General features: G+C 49.1%; 1 protein-coding gene across 2 annotated transcripts; it reads left to right on the forward strand.

Annotated features, from left to right (window-relative positions):
• The first annotated feature begins 314 nt into the window (after positions 1-314).
• LOC125543814 (suppressor of mec-8 and unc-52 protein homolog 1) lies at positions 315-22,949 on the forward strand. Of its 2 annotated transcripts, XM_048707294.1 has the most exons (16): positions 315-631; positions 909-987; positions 1,069-1,272; positions 1,363-1,411; positions 11,541-11,624; positions 11,726-11,829; positions 12,272-12,358; positions 12,433-12,486; positions 12,673-12,768; positions 13,196-13,323; positions 15,624-15,750; positions 15,886-15,945; positions 16,038-16,145; positions 22,262-22,362; positions 22,458-22,509; positions 22,601-22,949. In XM_048707294.1, exons 1-16 carry the CDS (start codon positions 591-593, stop codon positions 22,697-22,699), a joined length of 1,473 nt encoding a protein of 490 aa, XP_048563251.1. In that variant the 5' UTR covers positions 315-590; the 3' UTR covers positions 22,700-22,949. The 2 variants fall into 2 exon arrangements, with proteins under 2 accessions (XP_048563251.1, XP_048563250.1); XM_048707293.1 differs by having other exon boundaries at positions 319-631; positions 909-1,272.
• Positions 22,950-24,347: the final 1,398 nt, after the last annotated feature.

Raw genomic sequence — 24,347 nt, forward strand, 5'->3', positions numbered from 1 at the left:
TCAAAGTTTTGATCTTAACCGGCCTAGCCAGATCCCATGCTGCATGCATCGTGCGGAAAAACCATTAGTTGCTGAAGTCCTTATCCATGTGAACTCTGACCAAGATCATCCAGCGGAGGTTCTCATCTACCGGCGCATCTTCGTCCTCAAAAACCACATCGTCCAGATCACCCTCCTCGAGGGTAAGTTCCTTCATCATGTTCTCCAGGTTTCCCTTCCCCTTGTTTGCTGTCGAAGAGCTGCCTCGGTTCGTCATGGCAAAACCCTAGACAGATCGCTCCCGCACCGAAGAAAAAAACCTAACCCTAGGCCTGCCAAGAAACAACGGGTCCCTTCCAAGGCCGGGTAGCGACCTGAAGGTCGCCCCTTGTTCAGCCCAAGAAGACTTTCCTCGTCGATTGGAGATGCTCAAGTCCAATTCTGTCTTGATGTACAGACCCAGCAAGTAGACTCTCCTCGCTATCGAGCTTTGGCCTACAACCACAATCCCTGTCCTCTCCTTCGCCATCGCCACCGCCACCTCCTCCCGTTCTTCTCTGGCCGCCGCCTCAGACTTGGTGCCCGCGTGCTGCCACCCGCAGGAGCCGCAGATGGCGTCTTCGACGTCCACCCTAGAGATCGAGGCTCGCGAGTACGCACAAAACCTTCTTTCTTTTCGTGCCCTACACCTTACGGCAACGAAGGCAACCAAAGAACCCTAAACCCTACGCGCCTTTTCTTGAATCCGCCCATTCTCACACGAACCCCTCTAGTGCTTAATGTTTCTGCAGCCCATCTGCGGCTTACACAGTGAAGCGGGAGATTGTGATTTCCATGATGTTTGCTAAATCTATACTAGTAGTAACTTAGTTTGAAGAGGACAATCTGGAAAGCTGGGTTTGATTTGTTTCTTGCATCCATTGATGCAGCGTGGTGAAGATAATGCTGCAGTTCTGCAAGGAAAACTCGCTTCATCAGACGTTCCAGACCCTGCAGAACGAGTGCCAGGTCTCGCTCAACACGGTGGACAGCATGGACACCTTCATTGCCGACATTAATGCTGGGCGCTGGGATGCCGTGCTGCCGCAGGTTGCCCAGCTGAAGCTGCCGCGCAAGAAGCTCGAGGACCTCTACGAGCAGATTGTGCTGGAGATGGCAGAGCTCCGTGAGCTTGACACGGCCCGTGCAATCCTTCGCCAGACACAGGTGATGGGGGTCATGAAACAGGAGGAACCCGAACGATACCTCCGACTAGAGCACCTCCTTGTCCGGACATACTTTGACCCGAATGAGGTTGGTAGCCTGCTTTGCTATTTAGTTATTGTTAATTTGTTGTGCTATTGTTCTTAACTGTGAAATGCTGGGATGTCACTCTGCCAACAGGCTTACCAAGAATCTACCAAGGAAAAGCGACGTGCGCAGATTGCCCAAGGTTAGGCTGCTGATTGTCTTTTCTTGAGGCATATATGTTAATGATTCTCATACTTAGTAGAGAAGTTTGAGTGCTTCTTGATTCTGAGATATGCTACACTTTCAGAATGTAACATAATTCCTGTGTTCCAAAATATAAGGTGTACTGATTTTTTTCAAAAAGTCAAAAGTTTCTATGTTTTACCAACTTCAGTAGAGAAATATATCAATATCTACAGTACCAAATAAATAAAATATAAATTATATATCATGATGAACTTAATTATGCTGTATTGTGGATATTGATATTTTCTCTACTAGCACAAAGGCCCGTGCGTTGCAACGGGTATAAAAGAAAAATGCTTAGAAACCTGAAAAACAATTCACCACTTAAACAACTTTGCAAGTAGCAAAACAACATTTAATATAATCAAAAGTACCAAGGACCATATTCTCGAAACAAAGAGAGAAAATCAGGTGATGTTTAAAGAAAGAAAGAAATTCCCTTAATTGCGTGAGGTTAGAAGCAAAGTGATGTGCCTCGTGTTCTTGTTTCAGCTGACATCAGAACAGGAAGGAAAAATAATAGAAAATAAAAGACTTAGTAATCGAAAGAGATGTAAAATGTCCAGCAAAAAGATAAAATAGTGAGACCAAGAGTAATTGGTTACTAGTTACACCTTAAGCTAAATGTTTGCTAATCTGAATATTTCTATCTCTACACAACAATGATACTCACATATACCTGTCACACGGAGTTAACACCTAAACTGATAAAAAAACTGTCTTCTGGCTCCGTCTCAGTGATACGCAAATATACAGGTGATAGACTATTTCTAGGGGCTTGATGCTGGTGTAAAGATTGGCGTTTTTGTTTGACATGCTTCCTGGTCAAGGTTGGACTGGGAGAAGGTCGGGCACACCACACTTTCTTGTTTTTTCTGAGAATGTATATGCACTTTTACATGAAAATAAGCTCAATGAGCATCTATTAGAAAAAGTTTGAAAATGGATTATAATCACAAGCTAGAGGTAAAGAATGATACAGAACAACACACATATGAACAGCACCGACAGGAAAATAGGTCTAGGCATGTGCGCAAAGCTGCTCGAGTTGCTCCTCGAGTGCAAATCCACTCTCTAGTGAAGTCATAGATGTTTCATAGGCCTTTACTGAATTGTTGAAGCCTGTTCGGAATTCCACTGCAAATACTATGGCTCCAATGTTTCAGTATCGAGTTAATTAATTAACAGTATAGCAGTGATAAATCATAAAATTCACAGCAAGCTGGAACCTAAGTTGCTTCTAAAACCACATACCAAGTAGGATATCCGGTCCCTTCTAGCCATTTCATAGATTGTTTAATTTGTGAGTGCTCTGCAAAAAATAGAAACAGGAATTTCAGTCAAACATGCATTATAGACAAAATGCAGTTGCTCCTTTTGGGCAGGGCCTGCATGTGTAGGGCTTTGCTTTGGATTTTTCCCTCTGGTCCTCTAAGTATCAATCGACAAGGTAGTACTGAGACTGAGAGTTACAAAAGGATTTACTTCAAAAAGATTTATATGTTCAACCATTGGCCCTGTTGCCATGAATTTTCTAGACAGTAATAATGTTCCGTGAAAGCTCCAATCCATCACTTTCTCCTCTCTTTTTCCCAAATGGAAATGCAAGCATCCGTTCTCAACTTAACAATTCAAGAAAATTAAAATTAAAAATGGCACGTACCATTTGACATCGCTTCTGAATAATTAGAAGACCATGTCAAAGGACCAGAAAACTTATATGTGAAGCATCATCAACAAGGCGACGATGGTTCATGAAGACTAATTCTGGTGTTCTTCAGCATATACTTCTCTGAATTCAAACTTTATGGCGTCATAATACTCTTTGCTTTTTCCTTACGGTGACAAGGGTTAGATCTCTTAAGAGGGTGAGGCCAATCGGTAAACAGAGGGAATGACACTTCCCCACCACACAAATACTATTACATCCTTTAGCAATCAGTATACACAGGAAGCCCAGTATTGCTTTTGCATCCTTTCAGAAAACTAAATACAGTACTATTTAGACCGCACAAATCCCATAGAACAAAAATCTGCGAGGAGAAAACAACAGCTTTTAGCATAGGAACACTCTCCTTAGGAAACGGTGGATACATGGTACGGACTGCAACAATTCTCAAGCAATAAGAATAGACGTGAAAAAGAATGAAGAGAGCTTTTCAGAAGAAAAAAAAGGACCGACATTTGTTTTCATGAACTCTGCCTTCCAAATATATTCTAGGACATATGCCCGTGCATTGCAACGGGGTGACAAAATTCAGCCTTTAAATGAAAATAGCATTAGTATAAAATACTGAAGTTGTTCAACCAGTGCCCGTTTATTTATGCCAACTGGGAGGCCTTTGCTTATTTTTCGTTTCACAGACCACAGTTGCTTTTATTTTTCATTTAGCATACAACAATCCTGCTCAATTGAGATATTTGTTTCGTAGCCCACAATCCCCTTTATTTATGTCAACTGGAATTTTTCGCTTTAGAGCCCACAATTTCCTTTATTTATACTAACCGTGGTTTTTTGATTCGCAGCCCACGACCCCTTTCATTTAGGCCTGCCGAGATTTTTCGTTTTGCAGCCAACAATCCCCAACTCCTTTTATTTATTACGCCAACCGGGTGATACTTTTTCCTAAACACAGCTCACCCTCCGTTAGTTTATTCTCAGGCTGCTTGTTAATTCTCATACTGTTAGGAGCTAGGGTTCTGCCGGTTCTAGGGCGGAGATTGTAGGGGAAAGATGGAGGAAGACGAGGTCGAGGGCACGGCGGCCGGCGGCTGGGCGCCGTCCTTGCGTGGTGGAGAAGAGGCGGCGGCGGCGCAAGAGGCGGCTAGGGTTAGGTCTCCCGGCTCCCTAAGGGAAGCCGAGCAAATACTGATTGCTTCTTGCTTGATTAGATTGATACATCTCCTCTCCTTATATAGAGAGGTTTACTTCTCCTAAGCAAACGACCCTAATAACGATAAGATAATTGGGCTAAGCCCCTAATAATGATAAGATAACTTGGGCCACAGCCCACTGGGCTAAGCCCCTAATATGTTGGTCATAACACTTCTCCCTGCCTGCACAAACAACTCGTCCTCGAGCTGTAAGGCGGGGAAGCGCTTGCTGAGCTCCTCGAGGTGATCAACCAGCGTCAAACACCTCCGCGATTGCTGGGGCGGCCAGGTCGCCGAGCCCGGCGGCGACGGTGTCCTCCTCAATGTAGTTCGCAGCCTCTAGGTAGAAGAGTCGGGGGCAGACGTGGCTCGAGTAGCTCGGCCGAGGTGAGCCGGCAGAATGGGTGTGCCGCGGTCGCGACAAGGGGTGTCGCGGAAGCCTGAGCAGGCCGACCCTGCGCGGGAACATCCGGCCAGGGGGGCGGCCCAGCGGCCCGGGACGGTGATGCCTGCTGGATGGCCACCGCGCGGCGCTCGAACGCGCGGGCGTAGTACATGGCCGTCTGGAGGTCCTGGGGTCCCTGCAGCTCGACGTCCATGCGGATATGATCTGGCAGACTGCTGACGAAGAGTTCGGCCTGCTAGTGAGCTGTCACGCCGGACGCGTGGCACGCCAGGGCCTGAAAGCGGTCGGTGTAGTCTGTTAGGCAATAAGCCACGACTCAGGACGGGTCAAGCGCGGTGCGTGTACGTGCGTGCGGTGGCCGTGTCGGGTCCGACTGTGGTGGGCTCGGGCGAGGGTGTGTGCGTGCAGTCTCGTGTGTTAGTGCAAGTTTGTTAGATCCATGCATGCATGGGTTTGTTAGCCCGCATGACCGTTGGGTGGCCGTTGAGGAGAGCTGCACTAGCGGCGGACGTAGTGCGCGTAGTTAGCGCGGCCGGCCGAGCATGCAGGTCGTGCACGCGCGAGTAGGAGGGGTGGGCAGTGCCCTGTGTGAGTGTGCCGGGGACTTAAATACCTTTGTACTGCTGTATGTTGTAATCTGAGCCGTGTGTAGCCATGTAGCCACTGTAAGGAAGAAAAGGATTGGGGCGTTCGTGCGCCCGCGACGGCGTTCATGCGCCGGCCGGAAAATCTTGTGTCCGTGTTCTCCTTCTTCCACCTTCGTCCGGCGTGAGAGAGAGAGAGCGGCAACAACATTTGGTATCATGAGCTTGGTGTCTTGGGCGTGCTTGCCGTGCCGGAGGCGTGGCAGTGATGGCGGCGCTCGCCGGCGGCTATGCGACGGAGCTCCGGGCCGTGTGTCGGCCCATGGAGGTGGGCGGTGCGGTGGCTGTCATGGCGCGCGGCAGAGGCGGCGGGTGGTGACGTCATACGTGCGGCGACCGCGGAGGCCGCCGAGGCGCTGCGTGGTGGCGCGGCGGCGCAGCACGGCGTGGCGGCGTGGAGGCACTGCATGGCGGCATGGAGGCCGCGGCGGTGCAGGGCAATAAGCCGCGGCGGCGAGCCGGGCGCGACTGGTGCGTGTTATGGGTGCACACTGGACGCGTCGGGACCGCGGGCGCGCGGTGAGTGTCTGGTGCGGTCGGGCTCGTCGGGCGCGTCGGATGCGCGCGGGACGTGCGGGACTCACTGGTGTGGTCGGGCTCGTCGGGCGCGTCGGGTGCGCGCGGGATGTGCGGGACGCACTGGGGCGGTCGGGCGCGTCGGGTGCGCGCGGGACGTGCGGGGCGTCGAGGGACGTCAGGCGTGTGTCGCCGGCGGAGAAGGAGCTCGACATATGTCGCCGGGGTCGTGACGGAGCACGGTGCGACCGGCGTCAGTGCGCCAGGTCGGGTCCGTGGCGGTGCGACCGGCGTCGATGCGCCGGGTCGGGTCCGCGGGCTGGGTCACGGTCGTGACGACGACAATGACAGGAGCTGCAACAACTCCGGCGACGGCGAGATCGTGGCTTAGAGGGGAGAATGTTAGGCAATAAGCCACGGCTCAGGACGGGTCAGGCGCGGTGCGTGTATGTGCGTGCGGTGGCCGCGTCGGGTCCGACCGTGGTGGGCTCGGGCGAGGGTGGGTGCATGCAGTCTCGTGTGTTAGTGCAAGTTTGTTAGATCCATGCATGCATGGGTTTGTTAGCCCGCATGATCAGGCTGGGTGGCCGTTGAGGAGAACTGCACTAGCGGCGGACGTAGTGCGCGTAGTTAGCGCGGCTGGCCGAGCATGCAGGTCGTGCACGCGCGAGTAGGAGGGGTGGGCAGTGCCCTGTGTGAGTGTGCCGGGGACTTGAATACATTTGTACTGCTGTATGTTGTAATCTGAGCCGTGTGTAGCCATGTAGCCACTGTAAGGAAGAAAAGGATTGGGGCGTTTGTGCGCCCGTGGCGGCGTTCGTGCGCCGGCCAGAAAATCTTGTGTCCGTGTTCTCCTTCTTCCACCTTCGTCCGGCGTGAGAGAGAGAGAGAGAGCGGCAACAACATAGTCCTGCACCGTAGAGGTGAAGGGAAGGCGGCCCAACTCCGCCAGCCGGCTCCCACGTATCGGTAGTCCAAATCGAAGGAGGCAGAACTCGCGAAAACGCTCCCATGGGGGCATGTCGCCCTTGTCCTGCTCGAGGGCATAGTACCACGTCTGCGCGGAGCCGCGGAGGTGATAAGAGGCGAGCCAGGTGCGGTCCGACGCGAGCGTCCGTTGCCCCCTGAAGAACTGCTCGCACTGGTTGAGCCAGTTGAGGGGGTCCTCGGCGCAGTCGTAGGTGGCGAAGGCGAGCTTGGCGAAGCGCGACGGTGTCTGAGCATGACCGCCGTGAGTGTACGGCTTGGCGGTACGGAGCAGCGAAGAGGATGGCGTTGGTCCGGTGTGCACAGGTGGTCCGCAGGAAAGCGGTGGCCCGTTGAAGCCAGCGTGGAAACCCGCGGAGCCGGAGGGCCCGTCGTACGATAGGGAGGGCGCCGGCTGGTCCGCGGCCATGGTGTAGACTGGCGGCGGTGACGTCCCGGCCAACCAGGCCGGAAGCTGGGACGGCGAGGGCGGGAACAGTGGCCGGCCTCGGCCCTCGCTGCGTCCCCCACGCCACCCGGGTCCGTGCCGCCGCAACCGCAGCTGCCGGCCTCGCCACCGCCCAGCACGGGGCCCGGGTCACCCACGCAGGGAGGCGTACCGATCCAGCAAGTGCGCTTCTCGCCGTCGCCGTCCCCAATACCGGCCTAGCTGACCGGATCATCGCCGCCACCCGTCTACACGTCGGCTGGAGACCCGCTGGCACCCACTCTGCATTTCGGTGATCCCTCCGGCTCGGCGGGGCACTCCACGGGCCATGGCCATGCTGACCGGGCTCCCCATTCCTCGCTGCTTCGCACCTCCGAGCCAGTCGGCCACGACGCTCCGACTCAGACACCGCCACGGTTTGCCAAACTGGACTTCGCCACTTATGACGGCACGGAGGACCCCCTCAACTGGCTCAACCAGTGCGAGCAGTTCTTTCGTGGGCAGCGCACCCTTGCCTCGGAGCGTACCTGGCACGCCTCTTACCACCTCCGCGGCGCGGCACAGACCTGGTACTACGCCCTCGAGCGGGACGAGGGTAGCATGCCCCCTTGGGAGCGCTTCCGCGAGCTCTGTCTTCTTCGTTTTGGGCCACCGATTCGCGGGAGCCGCCTGGCAGAGCTAGGCCGCCTTCCCTTCACCTCCACGGTTCAGGACTTCGCCGACCGTTTCCAGGCCCTAGCATGCCACGCGTCGGGCGTGACAGCGCAGCATCGGGCCGACCTCTTCGTCGGTGGACTTCCGGATCACATCCGCGTGGACGTGGAGCTTCGGGGACCCCAGGATCTCCAGACGGCCATGTACTACGCCCGTGCGTTCGAGCGCCGCGCGGTGGCCATCCAACAGGCATCACCGTCCCGGGCCGCTGGGCCGCTACCCGGGCTGGATGTTCCCGCGCAGGGTCGGCTTGCTCAGGCTTCCGCGACACCCCTCGTCGCGACCGCGGCGCGCCCGTTCCGCCGGTTCACCTCGGCTGAGCTACTCGAGCGTCGCCGCCAAGAGTTGTGCTTCAACTGCGACGAGCCCTACACGCCCGGCCACGTCTGCCCGTCACTCTTCTACCTGGAGGTTGCAGACTACATTGAGGAGGACGCCGTCGCCGTCGACCTGACCGCCCCAACTGTCGCGAAGGTGTTTGACGCTGGTTGATCACCTCGAGGAGTTCAACAAGCGCTTCCCCACCTTACAGCTCGAGGACGAGCTGTTTGTGCAGGCAGGGAGAAGTGTTATGACCATCATATTAGGGGCTTAGCCCAGTGGGTTGTGGCCCAAGTTATCTTATCGTTATTAGGGGCTTAGCCCAATTATCTTATTGTTTGCTTAGGAGTCAAGTAAACCTCTTTATATAAGGAGAGGAGATGCATCAATCTAATCAAGCAAGAAGCAATCAGTATTTGCTCGGCTTCCCTTAGGGAGCCGGGAGACCTAACCCTAGCCGCCTCTTGCGCCGCCGGCCGCCGCGCCCTCGGCTTCGTCTTCCTCCATCTTTCCCCTATAGTCTCCGCCCTAGAACCGGCAGAACCCTAGCTCCTAACACCTTAGTGGTAGAAACTAGGGTTCTACCGGGTCTAGGCCGGAGGGTGTAGGGGAAGGAGGGGGCTGGACGAGGGCGAACTCGCGGTCGCTGGCGGCTGGGCGCCGTCGTGCGCGAGGGAGGAGGCGGCGGCGTTGGCAAGAGGCGGCTAGGGTTAGGTCTCCCGGCTCCCTAAGGGAAGCCGAGCAAATACTGATTGCTTCTTGCTTGATTAGATTGATACATCTCCTCTCCTTATATAGAGAGGTTTACTCGACTCCTAAGCAAACGACCCTAATAACAATAAGATAATTGGGCTAAGCCCCTAATAATGATAAGATAACTTGGGCCACAGCCCACTAGGCTAAGCCCCTAATATGTTGGTCATAACACATACTTACAGGCATATATAAATTGATAAATTAGTTTTTTTTAACTTGATGGAATTAGGTGTAAGAAGCAAGGTGGGACTATTTAATCTGTTAACAAACTTGTTTTATAAGCATGAGTAGATTCTGCGCAACCTGGCCAAAAAACATCAGCGTCGCAGCGAGGCCTAATAAGAGCACGAATCAAACTTGATTGTTCTTTGGTTGGGTTCCAGATCTAGGAAGCTTCATGTGTAGTGGTATGATTGCAAGGACATAGCAGTTGTAATGGATTGTGAAATGAAAAATGGGCAGAACAATCTGATTATTTATCAACCATGTTTCTACTTTCTTTATAGCAGCAAGAGGTACTGCTAAATATAAAGAAAAAAGATGCCTTCATCATAAATAGATACGTCTCAGTTTTGATGTAAATAATTTATGTGCTAGTCTGCTAGTATATATACATATATATCTACATGAGGGAGATGACACAAAAGTACAGCTGCAGAAATTTAATTCCAACGAATACCTTTCATCACTTTTGTACACCATACTACAGGTCACATCCATGTGATACAGAAAGGCTTATCTAACATGACAAAGAGGTCGCACTCACACCAATTTGAACAAAAATTAACAGTGCAAGAGAACAACAAATGAGTAATTCTTTGTTGGAGAAGCACATGTGGTCCTCTTAGTTCAGATGAAACTAAATTCAGGTTAATAGCAGTTAGGTAGTTTGTCAAACCCAAGAAGCTCAGTGACCTGTGTGACAATTCACGGCTTCATCATGTCCATCTGCACCTTTGACATGTTCATCTAAACACAATAAAAGAAGCAAAATAGAGTTTACCTTGGACGTGCATCAATACCTGCTCGACACTCTTCACCTCCCATTGAACATGAACCAAAAAACTTGTTGGTCGAGCTTGGGGGTGAACTTCCATATCTAGAGCATCTCAGGATGCTTGTTTGAGAATTGGGTATCCTGATCAGCCAACGTCCCCTGCAAAAACCACGGCAAACCTAACTACCTCTCAATGATCTGAAGAACAGGAAAAATTAATAGATACTCTGAAATCAAATGGCACATGTGGTTTTATGGAGCCTTTGGCCAAACATTAGATGATACTTTGAATATGAGCATAGAATATGGCAATCCCACCTGAGAGGGTTGTGGTGTTCATATCCGTTCACTCTCACTTGAGCTGTTCGTGCTTTGTCCTTCCTCATCTCTGTTGCACCCCAATCCAAATCTGCAAGCATCCAAATCCATGGCAGAGAAGGGGTCTCAGAGGTTGGCACAAAAAATGAAATCCCCGAACAAATTGCTACCCATTCTTTCTGTTCCTCCTTCTATTCAACCTTAGAATCCTTTAATTCTAGATCTTAAATTTGTACACACCTGACGGGAGGACGTACATGGGGATGGAGGTGCCGGGGAGGCAGTACTTGAGCTCCAAATTGGAGACGTCCGCCTCTGAGGCGGAGGAGGCTGGGGGTGAGGAGTTGGGGAAGGGGAGGAGGGGAAGAACAGGGCAACGACGACACTGCTGGAAGGTAGCTGGAGAGGAAGACCGACTGTGCGTGGCGGCGTGAACACGCCATGGAATCCTATCCAAATCGGAGACGTCCGCCTTGAGGCGAAGGAGGCTAGGGGTGAGGAGTTGGGGCGGGTGAGGAGGGGAAGAACAGGGCAACAGCGGCGCTGCTGGAGGGTAGCTGGAGAGGTAGACCGGCCGCGCGTGGCGGCGGGATTCATGGCGGCGGTGCTGTGCCGTCCCAGGAAGAAGGACCCGTGCTGTTGTGCATGCGCAGAGGAGAGGACAGGCTGCCGTGCTATTTTTTTCCCTGAAGGCCAAGCGAGTCCCACGCCCAAACACACGAAATGTTTTTCCTCTGTTTACCACTAAGTACTGTAGCGCGGGTTAATTATCAAAAACGACAGGGACCTTTTTGTAAAAACGGCGTGATGGTGAACCCGACAGACTCAATCCGTGCTTTATTATTAAGGGAAAGATAAGATTGGTCAAACATAGAGAAGTTTGACTTTTCCAATAACACCTTATATTTTGGAACGGAGCCATGGAGGGAATATTTTTCTTGAACATTTTTTAAAATTATAAGTTTTATTGTTCCATGTGCTGTTGAATACGAGGGACTTATTAATTGATGATTTAAAGTTGTGCAATGCTCATAGACATGTCCTACTTTTGCAATAATAGCTGCAATTGAAGTTCTGCCTTTCTGATCCTCAATACTAACGCTTCACCTGCCTTGCCGATGTCAGCAATTGCTTCTGAAGTTTCAGTAGTCCCACCAGCTCGGCTAATGGCACTGATTACCCAGGCTTTGAAATGGCAACAGCACCAAGGTACTCTCTTGGTCGCACGTTTTTAACCTGTGATACTGTGACGATCCCCGCATTGCCAATTGCGAACTCATCCTAGCTCCTTTTTTGTTCCTCTTGCATAGGTTTGTTACCCCCTGGCACACAGTTTGATTTGTTCAGAGGAACCGCTGCAATGAAGCAAGACGAAGAAGAGGCATATCCTACTACTTTGTCACATCAAATAAAGGTTATCTTGTGGCTGTATCAGCGAGCTTACATTGGCTTTTTCATGTACACGCCGGATTTTTGGAAACTGCAGAAGATAAATTATTGATAAACATATTTGATAATTGATATCAATGACTTTCAGAAGCCTAAAATGATGATTTCTTACTTAAGTTGACAGCAGAAGAATATTGACACAACTAATTAATGATATTTTTTGCGTTGGCTTAATTGCATGTGACTCTGACTTTCATTGGGACATTATGGTGGTCCCAAAATTCTTTGGAAAATATCGATGCAAAACACACTAGGACATGTTAACATGCTGTAAGATGTAGTTAAGGATTCTACCATCTTCACTTCCATGCTGAAAGGAGGATATAGAAACACATGACTGCCTGGAGAATTGCTGTTCTCAGGCTTTTCCTCATGGTTACAACTCGACATTTTGTTTTTTATTTCAGTTCGGGAAGAAAACCCACCCTGAGTGTGCTCGATTCTCACCCGATGGCCAGTACCTTGTTTCATGCTCAGTGGATGGAATCATCGAAGTAAGTTGGTTGCTAGTGTGTTTTACAGGTTAGCTCTTTTGTCGTACATGGCTAAATTTCATTAACATTTTCAGGTCTGGGATTATGTCAGCGGCAAGCTGAAAAAGGATCTTCAATATCAAGCCGATGTAAGGCCCTAGCATTGGAGCTTTTCGCCTTTAACATGGATTTTACATGAACCCTGTAATTGTGCATGTAGCCAAGCTATTCAAGATCAATAGCTTTTGAGGGACATCAATATGTCGTGTTATTTGATTTAGATACTGACAAGATTGTTAGGTTCTGCATAACGTTTGTTTGAAAATACTTTCCAGGAAAGCTTTATGATGCATGAGGATGCTGTGCTCTGTGTTGATTTTAGTAGAGATTCTGAGATGCTGGCATCTGGATCACAGGATGGAAAAATTAAGGTACTCTCACTGTTCTCTCCCCCATCCCCCCACACCCCCTCTCCCTTGGCAATATTTATTGCAAGTTCACTGTTCCTAGTGGTCACTGTGTTTGTAGTCATGTGAACTGCTTGTAAGTGTGTTTGCTCAGAGACAAAGCCTGACCTCTTTACAGTTCTGATTGTTTAACGTGCCGGCATGTGTTAATTGCTATATTTTTTCTTCCTCCTGTGGAGTGCAGTCATATTGAGTACATTTATGCATGGTATCATTGGTCATGTTCGACCATACAATCATCAGTTGGTAAAAGTACATCATTAGTCAATACATGTGGCCAACTAATTTCTTAGACCTTCATTATGGGTCATTATTTCACCAGCCATTCAGTCTGTTTATGAGAGAAGAATTGCATTGCCGTATTTAACTGTTTCTTTTCACTGCTTTTCAGGTTTGGCGTATACGAACTGGCCAGTGCTTGCGACGCCTCGAGCGTTCACACGCGAAAGGTGTTACAAGTGTTACATTTTCACGTGATGGAACTCAGATACTGAGTACCTCTTTTGACACTACTGCAAGGTTTCTTACAATACCACCAATTTGAATTCACAATGGATATATACTTATTTGCTTTTCACTGTTATATTATGTTCTCATGACAAAGCATCGTCAAAGATTATATTTTGCATGTGGTGAGCTAGTGTTGCATTATTTGGGAAATCCTCGTGCTTTTGTCCATCCTTGTGTTTGAGGACTCGTAACATAGTGCAGCTGTCCCGTTAACCACTTCTGTTATTCTCATATGGGCGCTCTCTTTTCAGTCTCTTTAAGATAGTCCAGTTAAAAGATGTTTAGTTTGCGCACAGTATTCATGGCTAAATTGCATATCATTGAAATATTTGATCCATTTGAGAGTTAGTCAAAATAAAATTATGGGTTGTTTCCTGAACTGGGGGAAACAAAACTGCCTTTTCTCAGTGCATAGTTTTCTTGTCTAAAGTGGTAATGGAAAAGGATGAAAGGAGGCAAGGCGATGGGCCCTGATTGTATCCCCATTGAGGTGTGGAAAGGCCTCGGGGACATAGCGATAGTATGGCTAACCAAACTTTTCAACCTCATTTTTCGGGCAAACAAGATGCCAGAAGAATGGAGACAGAGTATATTAGTACCAATCTTCAAGAACAAGGGGGATGTTTAGAGTTGTACTAATTACCGTGGAATTTGGCTGATGAGCCGTACAATGAAACTATGGGAGAGAGTTATGGAGCACCGCTTAAGAAGAATGACAAGCGTGACCAAAAATCAGTTTGGTTTCCATGGAAGCCATTTTCTTGGTACAACAACTTATGGAGATACAGGGAGCAAAAGAAGGACTTGCATATGGTGTTCATTGACTTGGAGAAGGCCTATGATAAGATACAGCGGAATGTCATGTGGTGGGCCTTGGAGAAACACAAAGTCCGAGCAAAGTACATTACCCTCATCAAGGACATGTACGATAATGTTGTGACAAGTGTTCGAACAAGTGATGTCGACATTGATGACTTCCCAATTAAGATAGGACTGCATCAGGGGTCAGCTTTGAGCCCTTATCTTTTTGCCTTGGTGATGGATGAGGTCACAAGGGATATACAAGGAGATATCCCATGGTGTATGCTCTTTGCGGATGATGTGGTGCTAGTTGACGATAGTCGGACGGGGGTAAATAGGAAGTTAGAGTTATGGAGACAAACCTTGGAATCGAAAGGGTTTAGGCTTAGTAGAACTAAAACCGAGTACATGATGTGCGGTTTCAGTACTACTAGGTGTGAGGAGGAGGTGGTTAGCCTTGATGGGCAGGTGGTGCCTCAGAAGGACACCTTTCGATATTTGGGGTCAATGCTACAGGAGGATGGGGGTATTGATGAAGATGTGAACCATCGAATCAAAGCTGGATGGATGAAGTGGCGCCAAGCTTCTGGCATTCTCTGCGACAAGAGAGTGCCACAAAAGCTAAAAAGCAAGTTCTACAGGATGGCGGTTCGACCCGCAATGTTGTATGGCGCTGAGTGTTGGCCGACTAAAAGGCGACATGTTCAATAGTTAGGTGTGGTGGAGATGCGTATGTTGAGATGGATGTGTGGCCACACGAGGAAGAATCGAGTCCGGAATGATGATATACGAGATAGAGTTGGGGTAGCACCAATTGAAGAGAAGCTTGTCCAACATTGTCTGAGATGGTTTGGGCATATTCAGCGCAGGCCTCCAGAAGCTCCAGTGCATAGTGGATGGCTAAAGCGTGCGGAGAATGTCAAGAGAGGTCGGGGTAGATTGAATTTGACATAGGAGGAGTCCGTTAAGAGAGACCTGAAGGATTGGAGTATCACCAAAGAACTAGCCATGGACAGGGGTGCGTGGAAGCTTGCTATCCATGTGCCAGAGCCATGAGTTGGTCGCGAGGTCTTATGGGTTTCACCTCTTGCCTACCCCAACTTGTTTGGGACTAAAGGCTTTGTTGTTGTTGTTGTTTAACGTTCAGTGTGGATGGTTTACAAAATTATGTTTACAGCCTTCCTCTCCCTCTATGTTAACAAAGTTATATAAATCAGACTTAACAAAAGAATAAACCAGAACTTAAATGCATTGGGTAGTTGGTGAATTTTTCCCTGTTTTGAGTGGGAAAACAACCTGTGCAAGCACCACAAATCTGAACCATGAATTGCATACTGAATTGTGTTTTATTCTGCAACATCCTGCATGTTGCCATTTCCATGATGCCATTTTTTCTTCTCTTTTGCTGCTGCTGTGTTCATAGTTTTGGTCTTATATATTCCGTGCCTATCATGTTTCTGCTTTAGCCCCTGAAAATAATTACAGGGTTATTCTCTTCATTTCTGCAGAATCCATGGCCTTAAGTCCGGGAAGATGCTAAAAGAATTTCGCGGTCATGACTCCTACGTGAACTATGCCATCTTTTCTACTGATGGCACCCGTGTTATCACAGCTTCCAGTGACTGTACTGTTAAGGTGCAGATCTTGTGTATCAGCATTTGAACTTCTGTTCCGATGAGAACTATTATTTATTAATTCATTAATTTCCCACATCTATTGTTCTGTATGGTAGACAATTGTGTGCGCATCATTTATAATTTCTCGATGTAGGTATGGGATGCGAAAACAGCAGACTGTTTGCAATCATTCAAGCCTCCTCCTCCTCTGAGGGTAATCATTATTTTTCACATTAACGGACTCCTTCCATAACTCAGGCTTTCAGCCATGCTTTTTCTTATGCATATGTATTCTTAAATTTCCAGGGAGGAGATGCATCTGTTAACTCTGTCCATTTGTTTCCAAAGAATAGTGATCACATTGTTGTCTGCAATAAGACTTCGTCAATATACATCATGACTTTACAAGGACAGGTATACTGTTACCTTCACATCCCATCATGTTTTTCAAGTGTCTTTTTTTTTGAAAAATTAAGTATTTCAGTGGAGCATACTGACATGGTATCGAGCTTAGGTTCTTTTTTTTCCCCCGAAAAATTAAGTATTTCAGTGGAGCATACTGACATGGTATGGAGCCTCTGGCTTTAGCCTCTGGATAATACAAGTTGCATATTTCCCTGACATGGTATGGAGCTTAGGTTCTTTTTTTTGCACGATTGCAACTCGTGCTGGATCCATCTAGTACTGCTGCTGCCGCTGTCTTCTTTCTGGCCAGCTGAACGTCTCCTCCGATTCTCTCCGGCTTGGCCACACCGCCCTGGCTGTCCTCGCTCCTCAGGAAGTCGGTTCCCCTTCTCTGGTCTCCCCGTCCAGATTGAAGAGGCTTCTCCTCGTCCAGATCGAAGTGGCCGGGTCTGGCAGCCCGTACCTAGTCCGCTGCTTCCTCCTGTATTACCTTGCTGCCGCTGCCCTCCGCCTGCCTGGTCACATCCCATCGCCCAAGGAATTCGGCGTCTGCAAAATCATTCTCAATCTGCTATCAAAGGTCCGCATCTCCGTCCCGGTCGTTGATTCCAGTCCGTCGCCTTGGCACCCAGGCCAGGCTGCCGCCGCCCCGCCTCCTTGGACCTAGGGGTGGGCATATAAACCGATGACCGAAGTACCGAACAGGATTAACCGGGACCGAGCCCGAAGATACCAAAACCGAATTCTTTGGTCAGAGCTTCGGTCAGTGATCCTAAAAAACCGAACATGTATCGGTGATTTCGGTTGTATACGTCAAGTACCCGAGTACACCGAATTACCCGAGAATGTCAGGACACATGCCTAATCCGAGTCTTCGCAACTCACACAGCCCAACATCTGAACCAAAGCCCAAATGCTCCACTAAAGCCCAATTGCTCCACTGCTAGTACTCGATGGTCAAATAGGAGTTGGCTATTCCCCTTCCGATCCCTGCTAGGCTGCTAACTGCTGTAGCGGCCGCTATTCCTATCTCACCATTATCTATCCTCAAATAACCCTAGCCGCTATGATTCGGCAGCTCGCCGCGGCGCCGCCCCATCCTGACGGCTGACGATTGGCGTTCGACTCCACCTCCCCCCCGGCGTTCTCCACGACGAGAAGCAGCAACCACCATGGCCGTCTCCCTCTGTCAAGTTGGAGTACAAGGATTTTACCGAGAATTTGTGAGACGCGGACAGGCCCCAGGTGACCAAATGAGCTCTCGAGCTGAGTTGTTTGTTTCCGATTTTGGCCACCTGCTCATCCCAGCTCACCGCTTCCGGCGAAGAGAGGGATCGCATAAAGTTTATTGCTGGCGGTGAGGTACTAAGGGCATCGCCCACCATCATGTTAGTGTCCGTGGCTAATTGGAAGAGCGGAGGGTAGGATTGGCATAGAGGCCTCGCATCTAACCAGTTATCTAGCCAAAATCGAGTGGACATGCCGTTATTAATATCAAAATGGGCCCCTACCGAAAATGCCGGTCAGACCGCTTGGATCCTGTTCCAAAACGCCGAGCCCGAAGGTGTCGCCTTAAACAGATTTCCATCCGGGAAGTATTCTGCCCGTAGGAGATCCGCCCAGAGCCCCGACTCGTTTTGGGCCAGGCGCCACCACCACTTGGTGAGAAGGGCTACATTCATAAGCTTGGAATTGGTAATCCCCAAGCCTCCGAATTTTTTTGGCCTACACACCGCCGCCCACTTGTCCAAGTGATATTTCTGTTTGATTCCAATTCCTTCCCAAAAGAACCTGGAGCGAGGGGTGTCTAACTTCGAGTGGACCCCACCGCCAGAAGAAACATTCCCATGGTGAAAAGTGGGAGGGAGGAGAGGCTAGAATTAGTAAGAATCAGCCTAGCCGCCGAAGACATAAACCTCCCTCGCCACAGGCTAACCCTATTAGCCACCTTGCCATAGAGTGGCTCCCACTCGGAGATCGAAAGTTTTCGATGGGAAATCGGAAGGCCGAGGTACTTAATCGGAAAGCCCCCAAGCTTGCAATTGTCCCATCCCTATGGTGATTACCTCACTTTTTAGAAAGTTTATTTTAAGACCGGAAAGGAGTTCAAAAGCAAGCAACAACAACTTGATCGATGCGATACTATGGTTATCAGGCTCGAAGAGAAGCATCGTGTCGTCTGCGTATTGCAGGTGGGTCACCCCTCCTGGAATGAGGTGGGCCACTAACCCTTTGATGTGCCCAGCCGCTCTGTCCTTGGCGAGCATTGCCGACAGGGCGTCCGCAACGAAATTGAAGATGAGCGGCGAGCTAGGGTCACCTTGGCGAAGGCCCCTTTTGTTGCGGAAGAACTTGCCCACCTCACCGTTAATCGTAACTGCCGTCTGTCCGCAGCTGACGAGGTGCATGATATGGTGAACAAAGCCTGCCTCAAAGCCCTTTTTGAGGAGAACCTCCCGAACAAACTCCCGGTTCACTTGGTTGTAGGTTTTTCGAAGTCGAGCTTAAGCATTACACCCTTCCCCTTGGTGCGCTTTAGCTCATGAACTATCTCAAGGAGCGCGATTGGTCCCTCTAGAATATTGCGTCCCTTAAGAAAGGCGGTTTGGCCTTTTAGGACCACTCGTTGTGCAATTGGCGCCAGACGTGTGGCGTACGCCCTAGCACATAGCTTGAATGGGATGTTAATAAGAGTGATAGGCCTAAACAGCTTAATATTGTCCGTGCCCTTAACCTTAGGGATAAGACTGGTAGCACCGTAGTTAAGGCGGGACAGGTCCACTGTTCCTAGCGCAAAGCCATTAACTAACGCATAGAAGATATGCTTAAGGCTGGGCCAAAACTTTTTAAAGAACTCCACAGGCCAGCCATCGGGGCCCGGCACTGTGTCCGTCTTCATATCTGTCAACGCCTTGTCAATCTCCTCCAGCAGGAAGGACAAGGCCAACCCGTCGTTCCCTGCCTGCGACACTGAACCTGCGACACCCTCTGTAGGCACAAAACTTTTTCCTCGGCCGTTCCCAACAGACCAATGAAAAAATCATAGATGTGACTAGCAATTTCGTTTTGGGATACTAGGAGGCCATTATCCGAATTAAGACGCAAAATAGAGCATTTACGCTTCCGACCATTCACATATGAGTGAAAATAGCTAGTATTCGCATCTCCCTTAGTCATCCATCTCACGCCGCCCCTACGACGCCAATATTCTTTTTCTACTCTCAGAATAGCGAGAACTTGGTTTTCAAGGGCATATCTATGTGCCCACTCGCTTTCGGAAAAGGGTATCGGCTTGTATGTCCAGCGCCGCAATCTCCTCTACAAGTCTAGCCCGCTCCTTCTTGGATTCACTTCCGTGATTAGCCCCCCATCCACGTAGATAAGCGCGCAGAATGGCAGCCGCGGCAGTCCAGAACTCCGCCGGGCCACATTGGTACCCTAACTGCGACATAATGAGCGACCACCGCTCATTAACCATGTGCTCGAAGCCCTCTGCCTCGAACCATGCCGTTTCGAAGTAGAACCTACTGCTACGACAAATGGATTCCTCTCCTGAGGAGAGAATGAGGGGGAGATGGTCGGATCCTATCCGTGTCTCCGCCACCAAGGAGCAAAGGGGAAAGAGAGCTTCCCACTCAGGTGTGAAGAAAACTCGGTCGAGAACGCTGTGAACAGGTCGCAATTGCTTGTTAGTCCAGGTATACCTAGCTCCTGTACGCGCAGCTTCTCGCAGCGTCGCTGCCGCAATTGCGTTGTTGAACATGGACACCCTCGCCCAGTCAACATTGTCGTTGTTCTTGTCCGCCCCCGAGCGGATCAAGTTAAAATCCCCACCCACGATCAAAGGGAGGCTGGCCGCTCGTTTGGCCCCGACCAAATCTGTGAGCTCAGACAGAAACTCGGCTGATCTCGCATGGTCCGCCGGGCCGTACACACATACAATCACCCAAGACAGCCCGGAAACACGGTGTCGAATGGTAACAGCAATAAAGAACGCACCACACTCCCCACACAGTTACATCACATGCATCACGATTACAACCCATTAAGAGGCCACCCAAGTGACCGGTGGAGATCACCCATTGCCAATCAAAACGCTGAAGCGGGTCCAGTGCAAGTAGATCTCTGAAAGTAAAGTCTGCTTTAATAGTCTCTTGCAACGCCACTACATCGATAGGCTCTTTAGCCATGTACTCTCTAAGCTGCGTGCGACGCCCTACATGACCGCAGTCCCGAATATTTCAAAATATATAGTGCATTAAATAATACGGTTTCGAAGGCGAACTCCTCTAGAGCTCACCACTTTTGCCACGCGCTTCCTAGCCGCGGCATGGCTAGAAGAAGGAATAGCAGAGGCCTCCCTCTCCTCTGCTTCCCCATCGGGCACAGGTCCAGCAACAGCCCCAACTGGTGCCATGGACCCATCTGGTGCTGCCGCACACCTAGCAGCAGCCTCGGCAAGCGCGGCCTGGGCCTCCTCGCGTGCACGTACAAGGGATATGATATCGCCGTTACTAACCGTCACCGCAACGCCGCTATTTCTCAAAATCGAAGCCAGGTGCTCATCCGAAAAGGCGTTTAAAATCCTAAAAGAGGACAACGGGTTACCTGAGGCTTCCATGTTCTTGTCGGCGAGGCAGAGCTTGGTGCTTTCCATGGACGTCATGTCGCCCAGCTTGGCCTTGGCTCGGACGCTGGGCGCATGTTGCACCACTGGAGTTGCCTTGGAGCGCTTGGCCTTGGCACCTGTCCCCGCCGCCCCGAGCTCGCCCCGCAGGGTCGTCGCCGGTTCAGGGGCCAGAGAGGCCGCCCCCTTGGACACCGGCTTCCTCCCCGCCGTCTTCTTGGGCTGCCTGCCCGAGCCACTCAAGCCGCACCGTGCAGATGCAGGCGTCATGTCGGACCCCTCGTTCAGAACGCAGCCGGAGTCTAAACCCACTGACTGCCACAGGGTAAGAGGGCATGAGGGACCCCCCCCCCCCCCCCCTCTTACCCCCTCCTCAAGCTCGTCCTCCTGCACCCCCATATCCACATCGATATTCTCAGCGATGCCATGGTTCCCACAGCAGCATCTTTATCCTTTCCGGAAGCGCCACAGCTATGCTTGCTGTAACCGTCCGGGGGAAGGGAACGGCCTGACTTGTCAACATTGCTTGGGGGTTGTTTGTCCGAGGGGCCGGGCCCCTGAGCACCACCGTCACCCCCGCGCTTGGGCAAGCGCTCGAGCTCCACCTTGATCTGATAACCCTCATGGTTAAACCAAACTTCGACGACACTGTTGAGCTTCTCCGGCGCTTTACACGCAAGCTTCATTTTCACAGGCCCCAACCTAATGAGAGAGAGCTCGTCGACCACAATCAGACGGCCCAACATCTTAAGCCCCTCCATGATGCGCTCCACCCTGCGGTGTTTCTTGGGGATGCCGTGCAGCTTGACCCAGGCCTCGGGCATCACCATAGGCTGAACCTCTTCATGCAGCATGTCACGCACCCTAGCCGTGATATCATTGATCGAAAGGAACAACTGCGAGGAGATGAACGGCTCCAGGTCCTTGGACGCTGACGTCTGTGTGTACGACAATAGGAGCATGGAGATATGGTCTCTCATCACATCTGCCTTCTCCCGTGGTGCTACGTCCTGGTCAGATTTGATCACCGAGTAGTCGCTTGAGGTACCAAAATATCCACTATTGACAGTTAAGGCTAAATATTACACCTCAAAAAAGATGAGGGGCGAAACCTACACAACCTGATTAAGTTGAGGGACGAAATATACACCTATATTTTTCTGAGAGTATCAGGTAGATCTTTGTCTTCTCAAAGGCTTGACATTATCTTTCTTGAACCCTTGGAAGTTATCTTTCTTGACCCTTAGAGACTAAGAGTTTCGTGGTTCTGGCGCTAAGGAAGTGCATTGTAATTTAGGCTCAGTTTGCGGTGTAACTGTGCTAATGTTGAATTTATTATTGTATAATCTGATATGGAGAAGTAGCCACAAAATAGGAAAAAACTGGTTAGTCAAACGATAAAAGGAGAATGGATATGCATTGCCAAATTTACCCTTAGTGTTGAGCGTTATGATGAATTCTATCTTATGGTTATTCTTGCCTTGAAAATTTGTTGCAGGTTGTAAAGAGCTTCTCATCTGGTAAACGGGAAGGAGGAGATTTTGTTGCAGCTTCTGTTTCACCAAAAGGAGAATGGATATATTGTGTTGGTGAAGACATGTGAGGATATTATGTTTATTGCTAATTGCTACATTCATTCATGCTGCTTCCGAGTTTCTTGATGATGATCCAGAGTTTTTCTACTTATCTTGTAGGAACATGTATTGCTTTAGCCAACAGTCCGGTAAACTTGAGCATCTAATGAAGGTTTGTAGGATTTCTCAAATGGAAATCTTTACCTGGTTGTGTTACACTGATTTTTATTGAAATGCTAAAAAACACCTTGACACCATTTCAGGCCCATGACAAGGATGTGATTGGCATTACTCACCACCCTCACAGGAACTTGGTTGCCACCTATGCCGAAGATTGTATGATGAAGATATGGAAGCCTTAATTACATTCATTCATTTCCAGTTTTATTAATCTGAGTGGTATTTTAGAGGATGCATTTGGTTCTTGTAATATTTGTACTGTAGCATATATAAAACCAGTTGGAGTGATTGATCATCAAACACATTAAGCTACGGGAGAATGGCCGCATGCTGGTTGGCCGTGGCAAAAAACATTTTGATTTTTTTGGAAGATGAAATTGGTGAACTTTTTGATTTTTTTTTGAAGATGAAATCGAGACTTTTTTCTTTTGAGAAAAGGTTTTTTTGAGATTATTTTTGAAAGATGAAAGTGAGAATTTTGTTTCTTTTTCATTTTAAGAATGTTTTTTTGGCTTTTCCTTTTTCTTTTTGAGATGGATGTGATGTTCATGTGTTGTGAGAAAGTTTTCTTTTTAATTTTAAGTTTCTTTGAGACGGAGAAATACATGCACAACTTTCTCTCAAGAGGCCTGCAATGGCGGGCCTCAACCACTAGTATCATTGTATATTATGGATAGAAAAGGAAGCTGGGGTAGCTTTGACGTGTCCCATTGTTGCAACACTGCATAATGCTTGGAAAAAGACTGGATGCAGGTTGCCTTCCCGACCAGCTGGTGCGTGTCCTTGGAGCATCTAATAACAATTGGGATGCACTAATTGGATTTTGGACCCCCAAACGTCCGGTCAGTGTCACCTTCCCCTTTCTTGCAAAATAACCACATTCTCTCTGCATGACATTATCAAACACATTATGTGCATGCACGCCGGCGACATTAGTATAACATCTTAATTTTTAATTTGGATGTTAATTAGATCATTCATATGCATTCATCATTTGTGCATTTTGGAATTTATTTATTATTTGAATTTTGATCCTAAAACCTTAAGCAACTCAAGAATCAATTGAGAGAGTTGGAGGTTTTCATAAAAATCCATTTTTGAATTTTCAAAATTGTCAAATTGGATCAAAGAGTTTTATTCAAAATATTTCTCCAATAATTTTAAATAAATAAAATAAAGAGAGAAGATAATATGACTTATTCAAAAATAGTAAAGAAACATTGGAAATTTATTTTTGAATAAAATTATATTTTATTTGCGTGTTTAATTATTTTTATTAGTGCAAAAAGTTCATTTTTATTTTAGGCATTTAGGCTCAGAAAAATGTTCACTAGTTCAATAATAAGGCCCTAAGTATGTGTGAATTTTTCTGTGATTTTAAAAAATATATTTATAGTGTTTTCTATTTTTTTGTATTTTTAGAAAAATGTTTTATTAAAAAAAAGTTTCTGGACCGAACTGGGCCGAAGCCTTGTTGGCCCAGCCGTCCGTCTCCCTCGCGCGACCGACTCCAGGCGGGAGTCTGCCGCCGCCACGGCTCGCCAGCGCCGTCTCCTTGTCGGACTCCTCCTCCCCTGCCCCTTCTCCAAGTCGCCCCCCTTCTTATAAGCCGCCTCCTCGCCCCCCCTCTCTCGACCCGTCGTCGCTGCTCGCGCCGTTGCCGCTATCTCCGAGCCGCCGTCGTCGACGCTCGAGCCGCCGCCTCGCCTCGCCTCGCTGTCGTCGGAGCCTGCCGTCACCGTCGAAGACCGAACCGGTAAAACCGCCCGGGTCCGGTTTATTTTTTTAATTACGGTTTTTCCTGGTTTTGTTTAAAAACCCGATTGGTTT

This window comes from Triticum urartu, chromosome 3 (genome assembly GCF_003073215.2).
Source record: "Triticum urartu cultivar G1812 chromosome 3, Tu2.1, whole genome shotgun sequence".
Classification (NCBI taxonomy): Eukaryota; Viridiplantae; Streptophyta; class Magnoliopsida; order Poales; family Poaceae; genus Triticum; species Triticum urartu.

Excerpts from the sequence above, each read along its gene's own strand:
- LOC125543814 (XM_048707293.1), top strand. The coding sequence starts at position 591 with ATGGCGTCTTCGACGTCCACCCTAGAGATCGAGGCTCGCGA. Across the intron at positions 1,273-1,362 it reads CATACTTTGACCCGAATGAG|GCTTACCAAGAATCTACCAA; the intron begins GTTGGTAGCCTG and ends CTCTGCCAACAG. Across the intron at positions 11,830-12,271 it reads CTTTGTCACATCAAATAAAG|TTCGGGAAGAAAACCCACCC; the intron begins GTTATCTTGTGG and ends TTTTTATTTCAG.